At 44.4% G+C, this 13,620-nt stretch overlaps 1 protein-coding gene across 3 annotated transcripts in view; it reads right to left on the reverse strand.

Moving 5' to 3' along the window:
* Positions 1-235: 235 nt before the first annotated feature.
* Positions 236-13,620, reverse strand: part of NCAPH (non-SMC condensin I complex subunit H) — a 42,181-nt gene continuing 28,796 nt past the window's right edge. For all 3 annotated transcript variants that reach the window (XM_047853155.1, XM_047853152.1, XM_047853153.1), the window contains exons 11-18: positions 13,276-13,382; positions 12,071-12,193; positions 9,338-9,448; positions 7,957-8,133; positions 6,937-7,050; positions 4,399-4,490; positions 3,986-4,061; positions 236-769 (exon numbers count right to left, since the gene is read on the reverse strand). In XM_047853155.1, coding sequence (XP_047709111.1) covers positions 710-769; positions 3,986-4,061; positions 4,399-4,490; positions 6,937-7,050; positions 7,957-8,133; positions 9,338-9,448; positions 12,071-12,193; positions 13,276-13,382 — 860 coding nt within the window. In that variant the 3' untranslated portion in view covers positions 236-709. The remainder of the gene's footprint in view (positions 770-3,985; positions 4,062-4,398; positions 4,491-6,936; positions 7,051-7,956; positions 8,134-9,337; positions 9,449-12,070; positions 12,194-13,275; positions 13,383-13,620) is intronic.

The following is a 13,620-nucleotide window of genomic DNA, read 5'->3' on the forward strand; positions in this document are numbered from 1 at the left end:
TTTACCACCATCACCCTCCAGCAGAATTCATAGGCCCAATGGACCCAATCTGGAAATCTGAACCTCCAGCCAGTGGTTTCTTTCTCCTCTACTGTTACAAGACCAATCTTCTCAGCCCTTAAGTGTTTCCTGCCTTTACTGACACACAGGTACCTCATCAAGCTAACAAGACTGCAACCCCCTTAAGGGAAAGCACCAGCTCTAAAACTTAACTAGAAGATAGTCAAATATTTTGTCAAGCATATGATTCAGAATGATTTTATTTAAGCAGACATAACATATATACATTTGTAAGTGCACAGACGATGTATTTTATGTACATGGCTTAGACAGCTGTTTAAAGACAACCAGTGCCTACTGGGAAATAATTTTCCAGAAAAGTGTGGAAAAAAACAAAGATCAACTGAGGAGGCAAAAACTAGACATGAATTCAAAACACGGATATAGGTTTTCATAATCAAGAACAGTGCCCTCACCATCTCCTCCCTGTGGTCACCACAGGGCAGGAAACTTTAATCAAAGAGCTTCAGGGTGCTGGTTCCCAGACCGTGAGGAAGAGAAGGGAAGAGCAACAGATAAAAAACCCGGCACTTTGGTAGTGGGCTACAGCCTTGCCACAGGCCTGCCGCACTTGCAGCACCCAGAGTGGGGACGTCCTGGTCACCGAAGAAGCGATGAGCCCCTTTCTGCCAACTCTTCTCGGGCAAACTCAATCCCCTTGCCTCACAAGAATGTCGGAAAGGTCCTCAGTTCCTTCCAGCTTTAGATTCTGAAGGAAGATCAAACACATGAACAGATTCTAATCAAGGTAACAGGGTGGTGACTACAAAGAATGAACTTAGTCCCATGATTGTAAGAAAATTATGTTATAGCAAATATCATTTGCATAATAAAGCTAATTGCAAATCCTTGCCAACTGCAGGGGGAAAAAAGGCAAAAAGAAAGACTTCCTGGTGCTGGTTCCTGCAACAACCTCTCTCTGTAACGGGCCCAAGAGCTAAGCTATTTGCTCTGGAAGGAACGAAAAGCGGATGGGAAGCCACCAGGAGACACAACACATGCTTGTTAACCCTGTCCATGTGTGGCCTTGTCCAGGCCCTCCCCCTCCCTGCCCCATAACCTCATCCCTGAGGACGGCCGTGACAGCCCCCTCGCTCCATCTGCTCAGGCCTTTCCCTACCTCTCAGCTCTTCTCCCACCTAACACCCCCACTCTCCCACCCCATGAATTCCCCACCAATCCCAGGCACTTGTTTCCTTTAGGACCAAACAATTGTCAGAGGCCTGTCTTGCCTAAGCTCACCATAAGCATACCTCCCCTCACTTGGCACTGGAGGCAGGCACGATGTGCTGGCACTCAGCAACCACACCACCCTTTCTGGTGCACCTTCCTGTACTGCTAACGATGGAAAGCTGAAATCATACCCCCCTGAAGTGTGACTTCTACGACTCAGGTTCCAGAAGCGGTTCAGGTTTGGCTAATCAGTCACACCATATTGGCACTCAGGCCCACAGAGGTAGAGGAGACCCAGCGTCCACCACTGCACCCCAAGCCCCGTCGCACTTCTCAGGGGAGCTCATTCCCAGAGTGGCTGATGAAGAGTCCAGATGGGAGTGAAAGACAGGGAGAAAGAAGGCCACAAGAGAGTCATGTTCTGGTATTAGGCGTTGTGAAATTTCTCTTGGTGGTTCTAAACTGAGTTACCACACACCCCTACAGACTATCATGGTAACTGACAGGGTCAATGTTACAGTCAAATCTTCTCAAACAGCCCAAAGCCAAGACCCAGCAATGGCCTCCCTCAGCGCTTAGCCCAAGGGTTTCTGGTCTGGTGCCATCTCCCCATCCTTTAAATGCTGAGCACTCTGGGCCCCTAAAGACACACTCGATCACAGCACAACAATCCCGGCCCTAGTGTTGGGGGAAGCAGCGCAGTGCTGGAGCCAGAGCATTATGTGCCTCAGTGAGGCCACAAAATCACCGATGCTTTTTAGCAGGGTTTCCTCGGCCCGGTCTATTTGGGAACCGAGTGTAGATCATACAGCCGCTCTCTCACTGGGAAGAGGCAGGCTTCTGCAGAGACACACAGCTCAGGGCACCACCGATTCTCAGACTGGCACAATTGAGTGAAATCAGTAACATTCTTCATTTGGACTCAAGATGAGGGTTTCTGAGCTTTGGAGGCACCCTGTGCTTTAGGAGCCTGTGTGTGCTAGGAGAACACACCCAGAGGGAGAGTTCACCAGCACCTACGTCCGTAAAGATGGTGTGAGGTTCCAGGCCTCCCCCAGAACAGCTTTACAGTCACACTTCTGAATGTCAGACAGATGGATGGCTTGTGTGCCCTCCTCTTCAGATGGGGAATCCTCCTCAGAGCCATTTGTGGATTTCTTGTCAGGATGATAATATCTTTTTGGTTTTTTTTTCCTCCTAGTTATTCTTTCTTCATGTAGTTTGCTTCTGACATTGGATAAGTTGGAACATGTCAAGAATCACACGGAGCCATTCTCACTGCCATCTCCCACAACCACGGATGGGGCTGTGTGTCCCCTAGCCTTGTCTTCAGGACTTCTGAACAGGGCACATGATCTCTCCAGTCAGCCACTGCTGCTTACTACCTTTCACCCAGCAGCCATGTGAGTTCAATGTTCCTGGGTCAACAATCAACCACGGTGGCTCTAATGTATAAGCTCTTCCCGTCAGAAGCTAAGCTGGGTTGCTCTGTTCATGCCTCAGTAGTGAACGCCCGGGCCCAACAGTCAGCACCGTAGGTGCACACGCGCAGCACCTATCCTGGCTCACTGGCTCTTCCACATCTCTTCCCCGCCCAGCCTCAAAACTAGCTTCTGCCAAATGGACACGTTCTTCTTCTTCAGTGAGGTCATGACCTTCGAAAGAGAAAAAGTGGTTGGTCCCTGACTCCCAGTGGGAGGTCCGCGTGGATAGGCTGAAGGCTATCCTACACGGGTCATCCTGCAAGGGAACCTCTCGCCTTCGGGCCCAGCAGTCGGTCCAAGCAAGCCCAGAGCCGCGAAACAGCCGATCATCATTGCGTCATTTTAATTACGAGGCCAGAGGTCAGGCACTGGCACACAGGAAATCCTGGGTGCTTCTGCAGCACCCCATTTTTGTTGGCATTCCAGTGCAATCTTATCAATCCTCTCAAACCACTCTTCAGTGTTCAGACAGGCGCCACACTCTCGGCTCTGGGGCAGGGTTCCGGTCTTGGAGGAGGTTAGAATCCACAGCTGTGGTGCACGGTAGCAGCGAGACATGCCCAGCCCTAGTGATGCTCTACTTCAAGAGCCAAAGTCTACGTGAGGGACCAGCTGCCTAAGGACACGAAAGGATACAAAGGGTACAAAGCCTCACGCAGTGCCACTTGTTGGGGCTTGTTGCTGGCTGCCTCACCGGGCTGCGTCCTGGGTAGCTGCCACCACACTCTTGGGAAGATGGGTCCCTGCCCGCTCTTCTGGTGACTGTGCCACAGCTGCTCAGTTCTGCTGGCTGCCGTGGCACACTGCGGAGCCTGGCATTGTTGGTGGTGCAGCCCTGCTGGCCATGGCCTCCATGTCTCACTATCCTCTCCCTGCATCAATTTTCCTTTCATCCTCACCTGGCCCTCCGTCCTCCACCACATCTCCATGTGTCTTGACTTTGGCACCGGCAGGATTTGCCCTTTAAAGCCTCCGACACCCAAAAATACAAAAGCACTTTATGTTTTAAAGTTGGGAACTGACAGATCACAATTCAGCACCTAAAAATTTCCCCAGTTGGGTCTTCCTCATTATTTTCATTGCTAATCACACCCAGTGGCCTTTTTCTAAGTTACTTCTAAGTGCATGGTTAATCCTCTGGGTTGGAAGTACTGCATAAGTCACTGTATTTAAGATGTCCTATGAGGTTGCCCGTGAGAGATCTAATTAAGAGCTCAAACAGGTTGCTATGAACAAAGAATACTCCCACGCTTACCAGATTTACCTACCTTTTCATTGGCTAAATGTAGGAGACAGGCAAAGGCCAGAGGTATAGAGAGGTTCTGAGCCATGAGGGGAGGCAAGCTATAAAACAAAGAGGCAAGTATTTAGCTGGGTCACTGCAGTTCTAGGAACAAAGGCTCTTTCATCAAGTATGAATACACATGTCCAGTGAACAAACTAAGAAGAAACAAAGAAATATTTCAGATGCATTTTATAAGCAGGTTCTTCTAGTTTCTCATTTGGAAATAAAATATCACTTGTCCCATTCCAGCCAATGGTGCAGAAAAATGCCTTTTTAAAAGTTGGTCTCTATTAACTCATTTCACAATGCAAAGAAGACACAGAAAAACTGCCCCAAGTATTAAAAGAGCAGAGCGTGTGCAAAGGGTCCGTCAGCCCTGCGGTCACTGGCACGCACCTCTTCTGCAGGTCCTTTGTGAGCCGGCTGAGCATCTTCTCATCAGCCACCTTTCCCATGTCCCCTTCTTTTCCAGTTTCACTGTGGTTTGTCTAACAGAAGAAGGATATTAACAACTCCGATATGTAGGACCAGTTCACTTTCGAGAAAGCAACATAAACCTAAAGATTGTATCTCCAAAAAGTCTACATCTGAATGAAACCACATTTTCTAAGTTACATCTTAAAGAAAAGGGACCCATAAGGGGACTCCATTCCTTAGCCCTGCACCAGGACACTGACTACCAAGTGATGGTAAATGTTGATGTCAATGTCAATGTAATCCCAGTAAAGGAAAAACTGCAAAAAGTCTTCTAGTTTTCTCTGAGGAAAAAAAATACAAACCAACAAAAGCCATGATCATTTATAGTTTCAACTGGCCTAACGCAGCCAAGGGCAGCACAGAATCCATAATCCATACGACAAGCAGTTATCAAAGGATGTCATGTCTCGTATTTGTGTTACAATAATTCAGAATGTGTACATGGTGGGTGGGATGGGGAGGCAGGACAGGATGGATGACAGTATACATAAAACAGTTATAGTTATCAGAAGTAGGTGTTCACTATACTATTCTCTCTCTACTAATATGTTTGAGTATTTTCGTGATAAAAGACTTTTTAAAAAAGAATAAATTCTTAGTTAACCATAATCCCTGGAGTAGAGGGTATTCTAAGTTGTTTAAATTCAAAGTTTGGGGTGCCTGAGTGGCGCAGTCAGTTGAGTGTCCAACTCAATTTTGGCTCAGGTCATGATCCCAGGGTTGTGGGATCAAGCGCCACATCGGGCTCTGTGCTGAGCATGGAGCCTGCTTAAGATATTCCCTCTCTCCCTCCCTCCCTCTCTCCTTCTCCCTCCTTCCCCCCACCCCCCGTCCCTGGTCACATGCTGTCTCTCTAAAAATAAAATAAATCTGGGGCGCCTGGGTGGCGCAGTCGGTTGAGCGTCCGACTTCAGCCAGGTCACGATCTCGCCATCTGTGAGTTCGAGCCCCGCGTCAGGCTCTGGGCTGATGGCTCGGAGCCTGGAGCCTGTTTCCGAGTCTGTGTCTCCCTCTCTCTCTGCCCCTCCCCCGTTCATGCTCTGTCTCTCTCTGTCCCAAAAATAAATAAAAACGTTGAAAAAAGAAAAATAAATAAAAATAAAATAAAATAAATCTTTAGGGGCTTCTGGGTGGCTCAATCAGTTAAGCATCCGACTTTGGCTCAGGTCATGATCTCTGTGAGTTCCAGCCCCGCAGCAGGCTCTGTGCTGACAGTTCACAGCCTGGAGCCTGCTTCTTGTGTGTGTCTCTCTCTGCCCCTTCCCAGCTTGTTCTCTGTCTCTCTCTTTCAAAAATAAATAAACGCTAAAAAAAAAACCAAAAAAAACCAAAAAAACAAACAAAAAAAAACTTTTAAAAAATAAACAAATCTTCAAAATAAATATATAAATAAACTCAAAGTTTACATAGAACCCCTTTGTTACTTTTTTTTTATTTTTAATTTTTTAAGATGTTTTATTATTTATTTTTGAGAGAGAGACAGAGACAGAGTGTGAGCGGGAGAGGGGCAGAGAAAGAGGGAGACACAGAATCCAAAGTAGGCTCTGGTCACTGAACTGTCATCACAGAGCCTGACGCGGGGCTCAAACTCATAAGCTGTGAGATCATAACCTGAGCCAAAGTCGGACACTTAACTGACTGAGCTACCCAGGCACCCCACCTCTTTTCTACTTTGTAAAAAGCGCATTTCCCTTACATTTGCATCCTATTCAGTTTTAGGCATATGATTGGAGCCTTAGCTGATATGTAGGACTACACAACTCAGCGTCCTCAGTCAAAGCCTGATTTTCACTTCTCAGCCAACAGGAGAAGGTATAGGAGAACGGGTTGGGTTTGGAAAGCTCAGAACATTGCCTGAGCATTAGCGGTCCAATAGAGAGGATGGAAGGATTCTGGTTAACTGAGAGTTCCATTTAGTTGGAAAGAGTCAGTCAAGGTTTCACCTTGTTCTGAAGGAGAAAGAGACAATTTGACAAAATTGTTTTTTACTATTTTCCTACTTTGATTATATTTCTCAAATTAAGAAGTATTAGATCAAAGGGCTTAAACATTTTATGGCATCTGAGATGTTAGAATTTGCTTTCCAAAAGGGTCATTTATCAACTTAAATTGCACCAGCAGTGAGTAAGTGCTCCAAGCTTTTCCTCAACTCTGTACTGAAAAAATTGTTTAACTGCTAAAGTTGCTATTTTAAAGGAGCCTAAAATGCTTTCATCTGTATTTTTTGATTACCAGCAAGGCTGAATAATGTCACGTGCACTAGTGTACCATCTGCATCGCCTTTCGTGTGACTTGCATGTTCATATACTTGGTTCATTTCTCTTTCAGAAGGTGTGAAGTTTCTTTGTATTTCTGAATGAATGCTTTCTGAATTCACGCCATTGATCTTAGAGCCTTAACCATGAGCTATTCCCCTCCCACATGCCGGGCACCTAGAGAGTAAGCAGAACATGTTACCTCCGCGTCTGCATGCTTGGAGAACTCTGTCAGCAAACTCCACATGCTTTGCTTCAATTTCTTCATGTCCATCTTTTTGGCAGTCTTGGCATAATGAATTTCAATTTTATTTACCTGCAATAGATATATAACCAAGTAAAACTAAGTAAAATAAAAAAAAAAACATTTACCATCAACCCATTGTAAAATCAAAAGTCTAGAGTTCAAATAAAGAATCTAGTTTGGTTTGGGGCGCCTGGGTGGCTCAGTCGGTTGGGCGACCGACTTCGGCTCAGGTCACGATCTCGCGGTCCGTGAGTTCGAGCCCCACGTCGGGCTCTGGGCTGACAGCTCAGAGCCTGGAGCCTGTTTCGGATTTTGTGTCTCCCTCTCTCTGACCCTCCCCCGTTCATGCTCTGTCTCTCTCTGTCCCAAAAATAAATAAACGTTAAAAAAAAAAAAAAAAATTAAAAAAAAAAAAAAAAAAGAATCTAGTTTGGTTTAATCCAAGGAGTTCTAGAACTTCCTTTGGATATACCAAAATAGAGTCCCTTCCTTTAATCTTATTTCTTGTTGATCAAGTATAATCTACATTAAGACTAACCTGGAAAGAGACATAGGTCAATCAAATATATATGAAATCACCAAGCCTGTCACTTGGTATGGGACAGATGCTTAATGCATGATAATTTAATACAAATTGAATCTGGCCAAGATTTTCCAGAGACAAATAGCTAGCCTCACGCAATCAGCACAGAAACCGATTTTCCCTGCCTGCAGCCTTCATTCACATACTTTACCACTTTGCTCCTAGTTATATGGTTTATCACAATCTCTGGAGAGATGACTAGTTCTACACATACTTAATTAGCATCAGCTCATTCCCAACACAGCCCTACTTAAGAGTCAGCCACTTAGAGAGCAACGACTTAAAATGGAGGGGAAAAAAAAAAATCAAGCCCAGACCAATATGACTCTCATATAGGAGGCAAATTAAACAGATCTCAGGCAAACAATATAATTCTCAGCTTTCACCTCTACCTTCTGAGGTTCAGCTACCAGATTCGACTCCCCATAAGTGGTGATGTCCAATCCTTGGACTTCAGGGATATCATCATTCTCTTGTGTTGTTTTAGGTGGATGGCAAGATGTAAGGTCAAAGGTCCCAACTGGTCCCACAAATAAATCATCCGACTCTTCATAATCACTGTCAGCAGCCTGGACAAGAAAACAGTTCTTCAAGTTTGGCAGAAGCTGAGAGGCTAAGTCTGAGACGCTTAGAAGTATCCTTGAAAAAGACTGTATTTACACATCAAGAGCAGAGCACCTGAGAGTTCATTGTGTGAGTCAAGCCTACGATGGACTTCTAGGTGCCTCTACTTATCTTCCTGTTATACATAAACCCTAAGAGGAAAGCTTCTGTTAACTAAGACTTCTAGAGCAAGTTAAAAGGAATTCAATAATCACAACTGCCAGTATCACCTTTGGCTTCAGGCCAACTTAAGATTTCATTTTATAGAAAGCATTCTTGAAACACTGGAGATCTGACCCACATCCCTCACCCAATGTGAGCACAAGAGTCGCCAGGGGTCTCCAGCCGGCCACAGGATTCCTGTCCGGGAGCCATGAAAAATTCATTCTTGGACCAAGGCTAGCAGGAATGGATCAGATCTCTGGGCTGGGACCCAGGACTTGTTTTTAGCAGTGATTCTTTTTTAGGGTGATTCTTAAACACCCGGAAAGTTTGAGAAGCACTCAAGAGGTCTGGATTTTCACTAAAATGTAACAACACAATTCTCCACGTAAGGTGGTAAGGTGAACAAACTATTCTGCAGTTCTTGTCCCTCTCCCTACAGGGACACAGATGAGGCTTAATATTTTCCCCCTTTCTGTTATTTACATTTGCTATCTCATTAGTGGACTCACAATAGGAATACTGAGATTATTTAGCCTAAACCTAGATCTAAATTTGGGGAGTAGCTTGTATAAGTTTGCAATGTAAGAACCAAAATCAGAGCTAGAAGCCTGGTCTCCTGAATCTACCCCATAGACTTTTTGCCTATCAGATCACACCATCTTCACATGTCTATGTGCTCTGTCTCCCTAGCCGAAATACTAGCTCCTCAGAGCAGGAAGAGTATTTTCCTTTGAAATCCCCAAATAGCCAAGATAAGTGCTTTGCACAGGCTAAAGATATTGACTGGTTTATTGGAGTATGATCATTCGTTTCCGCATGTAGGACTGGCGGCAAAGCAGGCCAAGGTGTTGGCTGTTTCCTCAGCTTTGCTCATTCCCTGATGCCTGGGGCAGGGCAGGCAGCCACAAACTCCCCACCTCATTTAGAATTTCCTGCAGCTTTCTACCATATAGGAAAGAAGGCTCTTCCGCTCAGAAGAGAGGACAGAGCTCTTCTCTCCTTTACCTGTAATCCAGGGCAAAAGTTGGAGGTGTCGTTAGGGTTGTTGTAATCATAGTCTCCAATTTCTTCATAATGTTCAGTTTCTGCCCTCTGGCCTTGGGCCATCTTAAGTAACTAGAATGAAGGAAAGAATAACAGTAGAAAGCAATTTCTAGGAAAGCATCTCTAAACTAAGATGGGCAATAACCTTAGTTCTTATGATCAATCTCCTAGAATTATAGAATTTTAGGGGTGCCTAGGTGGCTTAGCCAGTTAAGCGTCTGACTTCATCTCAGGTCATGATCTCACGGTTCGTGAGTTCGAGCCCCACGTCGGGCTCTGTGCTGACAGCCCAGAGCCTGGAACTTGCTTCAGATTCTGTGTCTCCCTCTCTCTCTGCCCCTTCCCTGCTCATACTCTGTCTCTCTCTGTCTCTCAACAATAAAAATGTAAAAAAAAAAAAAAAAAAAATATATATATATATATATATATATATAAAAATAGAATTATAGAATTTTAGAGTTCTAAGAGCCCTGAAAAGTCATCTTAATCCTGACAACTTCAACTGCACAGCTCCGTTCTAGAGCAAGCCCTGGGGTAGCAGGGCTTGGAGACTCCATCCAACCCAAATAAACCAGAGAGCTGGTGTGCAATTAGGTCTGTGCACAACTTTATTGGAAAGGGTTTCTTCATTAAAAACAAAACTGCCTAAAGCTATTTGAAAAGAAGTCAACTTGGTTGCCACTCGAGCAATTGAGAAAACCCATTCACAATTTTAATTCACAGGCAGCCTGTCTCATTTCTGGGACAATCATAAGAAGAAACATCCAGCTTTTTTCCCTGTTGTTACACACAGGGTCCTTGTTCTGCCTTCCAGAGAGAGCCTCAGAGAACAAGTCTGCCTCCTCCTTTGGGAATGCCTGTGACTACAGCCCTTCAGATATTTGCTGATCGTTAGACCAGTGATTTTTGCCTGAGGGGTTTCTCTGGGGAGAAGGACATGAGGCTGAAGGTATGTAGTTTACAAAGCATACTGAATATTTTAATACAACCCTATACCCAAAAGCAGCCAAAAAAAACCCTTCACAATGTTTTTATAATACAAATCCAAAAATGATATTCAACAATAGGCATTTATTGTCTACTTTCTTCCACTGTTCCTCCTATAACCCTATTTCTAAATCTCTCTCCATTTAGGATACTCTCCTCGAGGCACACTCTAAATTGTCCATAGTCTACAAAAAGTGTTTCAGGAAGGGAACATGACAGCGGTTGCTATTAGAATCCCCTTGCAAGATATTAAACTGGATGGGTGGTTGATCTGTATAGTCTCTAACCAAACAGTGCTTATTAATCCAGCATCTAATTTCCAGGGTTTCCAGAGCTTAACAGTCATTTTCCCAGTGTAGCTCTGCTGGGAAGGTCAGGGATCTCCAGCTCCTGCTGCCTGGCTGCCCTACCACACACAGTGAATTTGTTCCCATGGACAGTCAGAAGCAAAAGTTCTTTCTTCTATAAGAGACAATCATAAAACAAAAAACAAAAAACCACCCCCTGGAATGCAATGTCTCAATGACTTTGTTCTACCACCTTAACATCTGAATATGCAAATTCCCACCGAAGGCCACAATCTTCAAATGTTCACAATAAGGGCTTGAGGGAAAAGGGGGTGGCTTGTGGCCGCAGAGAGCAGCTCCAGGCTGGGCAAGGTTTGAGAAGGGTCCTACCATCCTGCTCTTCCGCCACAGGGTTCCACTTTCTGATCAGAACGAGGGGGCTAGCATCTTACCAATACTGACCATAGCCATACTTTCTTGTACTGCGGTTTTGTATCTCTTTCTGCAATTTTAAGAGTATTTCTATTAAATAAACAGTATTGATTAAAAAGGAAAATAAATTACTGTTGGTTTACAAAAAAACACAATGTGAGATATCAGTGATTTGGGGGAGCTGTATACATATCATTACGGTCTTGTACAGAAAGAGGCAAAATAAGGAAGAGGAAACTGAAGACAGTTTGTGTATATGATGCCACAAGACTAGAACCACCAGGAATGCAAATGAACGGGGTCTAGATAAATGAAACATAGCTTGAACCACTGACTGGTTACCCTGGCAACAGTGACACGCGCTTGCTACCAGCATCACCAGAAGAACCACAGGCAGATGAAGCGAACGGCGACTAGGTACAGCACCAAGTGGTCTGGAGTGCTCATCTTAACAGAGGAGCCAGGAAGGTTGCGCAGCACTGGAGAACTCCCTGAGGACTGCACAGTCAGACACTGGCACCTACATCACCCCTCATGTCACAGTCTACACCCCGTCCACACCCTGACCATGAGGAAGGCAACGTGGGCTGGGGACAGCATCTGCCTAGTGAATCCACCACCTCAACGAGAAAGTAGAGAATCAAGCAATAACTAACATCTTGTAAGAACCTCAACAAAAGATTGTTTATCGCCCTAGCATTTCAGCGTGTAGGGCTCAATGTCCATCCGGAGGTCTAACCAACTGATGTATTTCAAATCTTTGGTGTGTATCTATCCCATAAGCTTTCCCTTCAGCTCTGCTATACCCACTGCGTCTTCCAGTAACTGCCCTGGGCTAACACACATCTCTCCTCTCGCTCTCTCCTTTTCCTTAAAGGCACTGTCTGACAGTCACACTACCCATCATCCGATACCTCTGATGCTATCAGCAGGTTAGACAACAGCAGCAGCCTGAACGAACCAAGGAACAGTCTTATCCTGGTCTTACCCTGGTTCCTGGTTTGAGATGCAGCTGGACAAGATTATCAGTCTCATAGAGGAAATCCGTAGGAAGAGTGGTAGCTCTCCAATTCTGATTCTCCAAAGTGGATTTGGTCAGAATAGTAGCAGCCTATTAAAAAAAAAAAAAAAAAAAAGTTTTTAGGCATCTTTAATAAGAATGTTCAAAACATATATATATGTATTTTTTAAGGAGCTTGGAAAGGATTTGGGCAGCACTAGTCTACTGTCAGAATTCCCAGTTCCATGTGAAAGAGTGATTTTGCTAGACATTATTCATATTCTAAACCTGATTCTATCTGTCACTGAGTTCGGGGTTTTTTCTCAATTCCTCTAGAGACTGAGGGAGAATGAAACCATCTATTTACTCTAAAACTTATATTTGTAATTAATTGTTTAAAAAATCACATCTGTGGGGCATCTGGGTGGCTGTTGGTTAAGCGTCCAACTCTTGATTTCGGCTCAAGTCAGGATGTCGCCACTTGTGAGTGTGAGTGCTGCATTGGGCTTCATGCTGACAGCACAGAGCCTGCTTGGGATTCTCTCTCTCTCTCTCTCTCTCTCTCTCTCTGCCCTTCTCTTGCTCACATACACTCGTGCTCTCTCAAAATAATAAATAAACTTAAAACAAAAATCACATCTAGGGGTGCCTGGGTGGCTCAGTTGGTTGAGCATCTGACTTCGGCTCAGGCCATGATCTCACAGCCCATGAGTTCAAGCCCCACGTTGAGCTCCGTGGTGACAGTTTGGAGCTGGAGCCTGCTTTGGATTCTGTGTCTCCCTCTCTCTCTGCCCCTAACCCACTCGCGTTCTGTTTCTGTCTCTCTCAAAATAAATAAATACTAAAAAAAAAAAAAAAAAAAAAAAAATCACATCTGAAAAGAAAGAAGAGTAAAAAGCGTAATTTAAGAAAGCACATACGCTAGGGGCGCCTGGGTGGCTCAGTCGGTTAAGCGGCCGACTTTGGCTCAGGTCATGATCTCGCAGTCCGTAAGTTCAAGCCCCGTGTCAGACTCTGTGCTGACAGCTCAGAGCCTGGAGCCTGTTTCAGATTCTGTGTCTCCCTCTCTCTGACCCTCCCCTGTTCATGCTCTGTCTCTGTCTCAAAAATAAGTAAACGTTAAAAAAAAATTTTTTTTTAAATAAAAAAAAAAAAAAAAAGAAAGCACATATGCTAATAAATCTAGCACAAACCTTTGTTTTTCGAAAATGTATGTCAAAGTCAATATCATCATCAAAGTCAATTTCAAAATCTTTCTTTGTATTCTTCTTTTTGTTTTCTGATTTGGAGGCAGCATCATCTGCAGAAATGAACACAGACATCAATACTGTTCACCTCTGTGGACAATATTTACCCATTCTGCAAGATCCTTATCAATGGCAAAATACCAGTTTTATCTGAACAACATAATGGCATTAGGAAAGGCAAACCACATACCTATTTCATCAACTGGTAATTTGTGGTCTTGCTAACAAAACACAATAAAAAATATGCTGATTAATCCCTTCCATTCAAAGATAGAATGCAAAACATATAAC

Source organism: Prionailurus viverrinus, chromosome A3, assembly GCF_022837055.1.
Source record: "Prionailurus viverrinus isolate Anna chromosome A3, UM_Priviv_1.0, whole genome shotgun sequence".
NCBI classification, from domain to species: domain Eukaryota; kingdom Metazoa; phylum Chordata; class Mammalia; order Carnivora; family Felidae; genus Prionailurus; species Prionailurus viverrinus.